The following is a 7207-nucleotide window of genomic DNA, read 5'->3' as shown; positions in this document are numbered from 1 at the left end:
AAATTTCAATTGAATTATAAAAATATATTGGCGGTCCCGGCCCTCCGGGCCGAGCCCAATTTTCCATCTCTAACTGTCAGCATTTTATATAAATAATTATTTTTTGCAAGTATTTGTGTTATTACACTCTGCAATAAAAAAGAAGAAGTTTGTTTATAAAATAAAAAAAAAAAAAATTTAATTTCTTTCTTATGTTCTAAATTAAAATTTTAATTTTTATAGTTCTTAAATTTTAACAATTTTTTTTTACAGAGTGACAGACGTCATTTTTTATTTGAATTTAAAATTTAAATATTTTTATATTAATTATACATATTCTTTTATATAATTTTTTTCTATTTTAATTTATGATTTCTATATATTTTTTTTAATTGGTTATACATGTATATTAAAATTTTTATGTTAATTAATTTTTTTAAAAATACATGTATATTATTTTAATTGGTTATACATGTATATTTAAAAAATATATGTTAGAATTTTAATTTATTTTTTGTAAAGGATTAATTATGCCATTTTTTATTTTTCCTTTTAAATTTGAATTTTTTTAAATTTTTTATCGACTATAAATGTTTTTTTATAATTTTAAATATTTTATTGTTTAATCTATAGTTTTATATTAAATTCAAATTTATTATATATATCTTTTTCCACTGCATAAATATTAAATGCTGAACTCTTTTCCCGCATATCAAGTTCACATAATTTTTCATTTAATTTATTTTCAAATTTCAAATTTATTTTACAATATAAATAATTTTGTTATTTTACAATTTTTTTAATGGTTTTTTTTTTTATTCAGCATTAATAGGGCTAACAATTATCCATGTAAAAAAAAGTGGATATACAACAAAAGAAAAGTATAGGTCTTTTTTACTCATAATATACAACAACAAAAAAGTAGTGGGACATTAAATGAGTTGTCTGCCTTAACAAATGATTAACTTAATTTTTCATTGATTTTTTATTTTGAATTTTAAAATAAATTATTATTTATATAATTTTTTCTTTCCAAATCCTTTCCCACCATTCAAATTTGAAATTTAAAATTGAAATCCAAAATTTGAAATCAATTCAGAATTTGAATTTCAAAAGAGTGAGCAATTCCAATATAGAAAGCATTTAAAAGAGCTGAGTAATTCAAATGTACAAATCAGGAAGACATTGAATGAGTTGTCTGCCACCATAAATGATTAACTTAATTTTTCATTATATTTTATTTCGATTTTTAAAAGAAATTATTATTTATTTAATTTTTTATTTCCAAATCCTTTCCCACCATTCCAATTTGAAATCCAAAATTTGAAATCCAAAATTTGAAATCAATTCAAAATTCGAATTTCAAAAGAGTGAGCAATTCCAGTGTAGAAAGCATTTAAAAGAGCTGAGTAATTCCAATGTACAAATCTGTGTGACATTGAATGAGTTGTCTGCCACCATAAATGATTAACTTAATTTTCCATTGATTTATTTAAAAGAAATTATTAATTATTTAATTTTTTATTTCCAAATCCTTTCCCACAATTACAGTTTGAAATTTAAAATTGAAATCCAAAATTTGAATTCAATTCAGAATTCGAAATTCAAAAGAGTAAACAATTTCAATGTAGAAAGCATTTAATATACAAATCAGTGGGACATTGAATGAGTTGTCTACCACTATAAATGATTAACTTAATTTTTCATTGATTTTTTATTTCGATTTTTAAAAGAAATTATTATCTATTTAATTTTTTATTTCCAAATCCTTTCCCATCATTACAATTTGAAATTTAAAATTGAAATCCAAAATTTGAAATCAATTCAGAATTCGAATTTCAAAAGAGTGAACAATTTCACTGTAGAAAGCATTTAAAAGAGCTGAGTAATTTCAATGTACAAATCAGTGGGAAATTGAATGAGTTGTCTGCCACCATAAATGCTTAACTTGATTTTTTATTTCGATTTTTAAAAGAAATTATTATTTAATTTTTTATTTTCAAATCCTTTCCCATGCAACAAAATCCCAAGATTCATAATATTTGTATTTTAATAAAAATCATTTCTTTTTTCAGTTTCAACAAAAATTGGAAAAGCTTGAAAACTTTTACCTTCTTTTGATATTGAAATCTCGAATAAACTGAAACGCGGAGCGTTAAATACTGGACAACAATTGAAATTTTATCTTATCTTACATTGTTTAAGTGCAACCTTTATATTTATATTAATTAAACCTCAACGAAAATGCCTAATACATGATTGTTAAGCATCAAATGGCTTTACAACAACATCAACAAATTCCAATATTTACATTATAACAAATTCAAACATCATGCACCATAACTGAACACCACACAGATGCAGCATAACATCTCACAAATTAAAAATATTCAAGAACAGCTTCAACGATTAATTTGTAAATATAGTTCAACAACAGCAAAAAATAATAATCCCAAATCGTCATCACAGACGTTCTTAAATTATCAAGCACGAAGAAAATATATCCACAACTCGCAAAATACAAAAAAAATCCCCAGCAAGCCTTAAAAAATCCTTGCAACTTTTGCAGTAGTATTGCAAAGATCGACAAACCCTTCCATCCTAGCACGTTTGCAGAAGAATGACCCTCGATGCAGATAAATTTTAAACTCTTCACCCGTTGACATTTAGTCCATTGATTATCATTCAATTTTTGTATCGGGTAGCAAAAAAACGTAGGAAAGCATTATGCAGCATTCAGGGCGTTTACTACGTAAATAACTAATCACAGTAGTATGAAACCTTCAGCCCTGGAAAATGAAAAAAAGAGAATTAGTATACAAAAAATGAAAACTAAGTCATAACAACTTCCTTGTAAAGTAAACAATAATAATAATAATAATATAACATTAGCTACACATATGAATGAAGAAAAAAATGTAGGCAAGAACCACACAACTTGAAATACAACGAAACCTTATGCCCTACAAAACGAAAAAAAGGGAATTAGTATACAAAAAATGAAAACTAATTCATAGCAACTTGTTTATAAAGTAAACAAAAATAATAATAATATAACATTAGCTATACATATGAACGAAGAAAAAAAATGTAAGCAAGAACCACACAGAATGAAATACGACGAAACCTTCATCCCTACAAAATGAAAAAAAGATTATTTACGTCTTGTTTATAAGAAAATAACATTGCAAAGATCAACAAACACCTTCCTCAATCCTGGCACGTTTGCAGAAGAATGACCTTCCATTAAAATATGAAACGAATCGGATAAAGCCAAAGAAAACAAAAAATAATACCAACACAACAACCCCTACAAATAGAAATGAAGAAAGAAATCGTAGGCAAGCTAAAAAAAATAAGAAACACAACTTCTCTATTTATACAAAATGAATGCCACCCAAAACTCTCCAAATCTTTTCCCACCATCCATATTTTAAATTCAAAATTTGAAACCATTTCAAAATTCGAATTTTAGATCAGATGAGCAATAAGCAATTAAAACAGCTGAGTCATTCCATTTCAAAATTTAAATTTTAGATTTCCAATGTAAAAAGCAATTAAATCAGATGACCAATTCCAATGGGACATTCAATGACTTGTCTGCCACCACAATTGTTTTATTTTTTTCGAATTTAAAAACTGATTTTCGATTTTTAGAAGAAAAAACTTTTTCCAACTTACCAAAGAAGGAAAGTTTGCAGGTGCCATATAGTGTGAACAGAAATCTCAGAATTAAGCAGGGAGTAACACATGGCAAAAGCTTCCAACATTGAACTCTCCTTTATATATATATATATATAGATTTTCGTATGGTATGGTACACGATACGTATTGTGCAGTACAATACAGTATCATATCGTTCGATATTAAACCCCTTCCCGATACACCCTACGTTACATATCATTATGCTTGTGAATCTTATCGTATGAATCGCATCGTTTATCATACGATACTGATAATTATGCTTATAATAACAATATAATTATTGATTTTTCTTTAATAATAAATTTAATTTTTTTGAATGTTTGGGAATTTTAAAAGATTAAGCTCAAATGAAAATTATTTATGTTTCTAAATATTATTTAACTTAATGAAATAATATCAATTTATAATTTTAAAAAAAAAATGTAAATATTGTTAATTTACCACAATAAATAATTATATATGAGATTTTTTTTAGGTTAGGAAAGAAAATATTCAATTATAAAATTCTTATTAATATTGTTAATAAATATATGTAAATTATAATTTGACTCAGTGTTTTCTATTGAGTCACGTGGAAAAAACCAATCACGCCGATGACGCCAATAGGACTCAAATCTGACACCGCGAGCTATATTTCCCAGGTCTTGCCATTCTGGCGTATCTTTTGTAAAATGATGACACAATAGTCTTGTTCCCAAAATTTGTTAAATTTATTTTACAGATAATGCCTTTGCAAAGTCTATATTGCAAAATCTGGAAAAGCAAGTCGCGTATCTCTTCCTAATTTTAGAGGATAGTTAAACGGATAAAGCAATAGATGAGAAGATTAAAATAGCTTTCTATAATCCATGAATTGTTATTCAAATAATCAGTTTTCTATATTTTATGAATTGGTATCAAGTTATTTATAGTTTACACAAAGATATATGAATTGGTATCAAGTGATCCATTTTGTATTATAATTTAGAAAGTGGGCATTTTTTAAATTATTTACCGGCATACTTTACTATTTTACAATCTTTGAAGTTTTCAAAAATTAAAATAATTGTTATTGGTTTTTTGTATCATCCTACTGCTAAAAAATATAGTAAAGGTATTTGGAATTTAGAAACCTCAATATAAATTGGCAAACTTTTCACCTCAAATGAACACATTTAGCACCTTCAGAATAACAATTAACAAAAATTATAAAGTAATATTTTTGCTAGAACAGTTTACTTTGACAATGGGAAAATGAAAAAGAGTGACATAAGTTAAAAATAACTTTTATTCTGCGCCTAAGCCTTTTGAAGCACTCTCAGTGATGCCACGCCAAATCAAGCAAGCAGAAACGGTGGTGCTGGAATTGTTAACGGGCCCATAGACCTTGGAAGTTTAGGAGTACGAGCAGGGCTAGGAGGTGGAGGAGAGAAGAAGTAGAATGAACCCAGTCGTGGTGACGGTGGTGGCGGTGAGGAGAAGAGGAACGACGACGGTGGCGGTGGTGGTGACGATGGTGGTGGCGGTGAGGAGAAGAGGAATGACGACGGTGGTGGCGGTGGTGATGATGGTGGTGGCGGTGATGAGAAGAAGAATGACGCCGGTGGTGGTGATCCCGCCAGTTGTGGAGTCTTGCTTGGCATAAATTGAAGAGACAGCTGCGGCATATGCTGGTTGCTGGCTGGTGTTGTCCATGGTTTGGCTTCGCTGTCCATGTATTCTTCGTTGTCCATCATGTATTCACCCTCTTCAGGGTTTGAGAAAGAGGGCATGGTGGTGTAGGAGTAGACAGGAGCACATGAATTGCAGAGTAACAGAGCCAAGAGAAACACAATCAACATTTGAAAGCTACTCATATTTTTTTTCTTCACTCGTTACACCACACTCAAAACTCAAAAGTCTTAGGGTTACAATAAAAATGGAGGTGTATGGTACGTACTTATAGGGCAAAGGGTCAAAAGCGGTGACATAGTCCACCCATTTCCATCTATTAATTTGTTAGTATGAACAACCAATCAATGATTTGGGAGAATCTTGATTTGCTCCAATCAGACGTATAAATAGGGGAATTTTTTTCAATGCATTTAGTAGTATCGTATTTCTTTCTTAAATAGTGATTTTTTTTTTTTCCATTTTCACCCTAGTTTTTATTTATAATTTTCTTTAAATCCCAATTTTTTTTTTCCCTTTTAGTATGAAATGTGGGTATTACATTAGTATCCAAAAAGTTCTCATAATTACTAAATTAATTTTCAGAAATTGTTTTCCTTATTACAATTAAAATCACACATTTGTTGAATTAATGATGATAATTATTTTTTCTATTAAATGAATATGTAGTAGGTTATACTTTTTCTTATTTGATCTATATTATTTTCTATATTGATTTTTTCTTCTTGTGTATATTATAAGGGGTTTATACTTCTCCTTTCATAGTAGAAGTTTCAAGCTTGTAGCAAAGACAATAAAAAATGTACCGCACATATAAAAAAAAAGAAAAAAGAAAAAAGAAAAACTCAAATGGATGAGTCTAGGCAAAAAAATTGATATATTGTTTTTTAAATAAAAAATTACGAATTTATGATAGTTTTGAAAATAATTATATATTTATTGCACAATATTACGCTCAATTTGGTCATCACCAATCACGCCTATATTGGACGTCACTCAAGCGTCAATCACGTCTAATTTAAGCATCACTTATCAGGTGTTGACACGTGTTACATTTTTTTTCCAAAAAAAAAATTAACAATTTAATCGTAAAACTTCTGAAAGCAATAACTTTTGAGTTGAGTATCAAAATCAGGTAATTCTTTTTTTGATTCCACATAATTTTTCGAGATGTACACAATGACATCTCATTTGATATATTTTATTTCTCACAAACATAATTTAAATTTGCAAGAATGATATTATAAGAGCTGTTAAACCCAGAAGCCTGTGAGTACTGGGTTTGTGATTTGATTCGTGGTCTGAAATTAATGATGGCTTATGAATGTTTTTCAAAAATAAAATCCTTCTTCTTTAGAGATTTACAATATTTATTTAATTATTTCCTTTATTAATACAGATTTTTTAAATTGATTTTTGAGTTTAAATCACAAATAAAATATTTATTTTGTTTTTCTTATTAATAATAATTGTTATTTTTAATTTAAATCACAAACCAAATATTTTTATAATAAAAATAATTTTTTTTACTTTTTTTATTTAAATCATACATCAAATCTTGATTTATTCTTTATATTAAATAACAAACTCATAACTCAGAGACTTCTGGGTTTAACCACTCTTATAATACCTTTCTTGCAAATTTAAATTGTACTTGTGAGAAATAAAATATGTCAAATGAGATGTCATTACGTAGATCTTGAAAAGTTATGTGGAATCAAAAAAAGAATTACCTGATTTGGATAACCGAGTCAAAAGTTATAGCCTTAATAAATTTTACAATTAAATTGTTAATTTTTTTTTTTAAAAAAATGTGACACGTGTCAACATCTGATGAGTGACGCCTAAATTAGGCGTGATTGCCTCTTGATTG

At 27.6% G+C, this 7207-nt stretch overlaps 1 protein-coding gene across 1 annotated transcript; it reads right to left on the bottom strand.

Annotated features, from left to right (window-relative positions):
• Positions 1-5000: 5000 nt before the first annotated feature.
• Positions 5001-5519, bottom strand: LOC133313336 (leucine-rich repeat extensin-like protein 1). The gene has a single exon (XM_061514702.1). It carries the CDS (start codon positions 5517-5519, stop codon positions 5001-5003), a length of 519 nt encoding a protein of 172 aa, XP_061370686.1.
• Positions 5520-7207: the final 1688 nt, after the last annotated feature.

This window comes from Gastrolobium bilobum, unplaced genomic scaffold (assembly GCF_033153095.1).
Source record: "Gastrolobium bilobum isolate Gb01-03AN ecotype WA unplaced genomic scaffold, APGP_CSIRO_Gbil_v1 utg14062, whole genome shotgun sequence".
NCBI lineage: Eukaryota > Viridiplantae > Streptophyta > Magnoliopsida > Fabales > Fabaceae > Gastrolobium > Gastrolobium bilobum.
Note: the sequence above shows the minus strand (reverse complement) of the source record. Positions and strands in the feature narration are given on the sequence as shown.

Coding starts and splice junctions, on each gene's coding strand:
- LOC133313336 (XM_061514702.1), bottom strand. CDS start 5,519: ATGAGTAGCTTTCAAATGTTGATTGTGTTTCTCTTGGCTCTGTTACTC.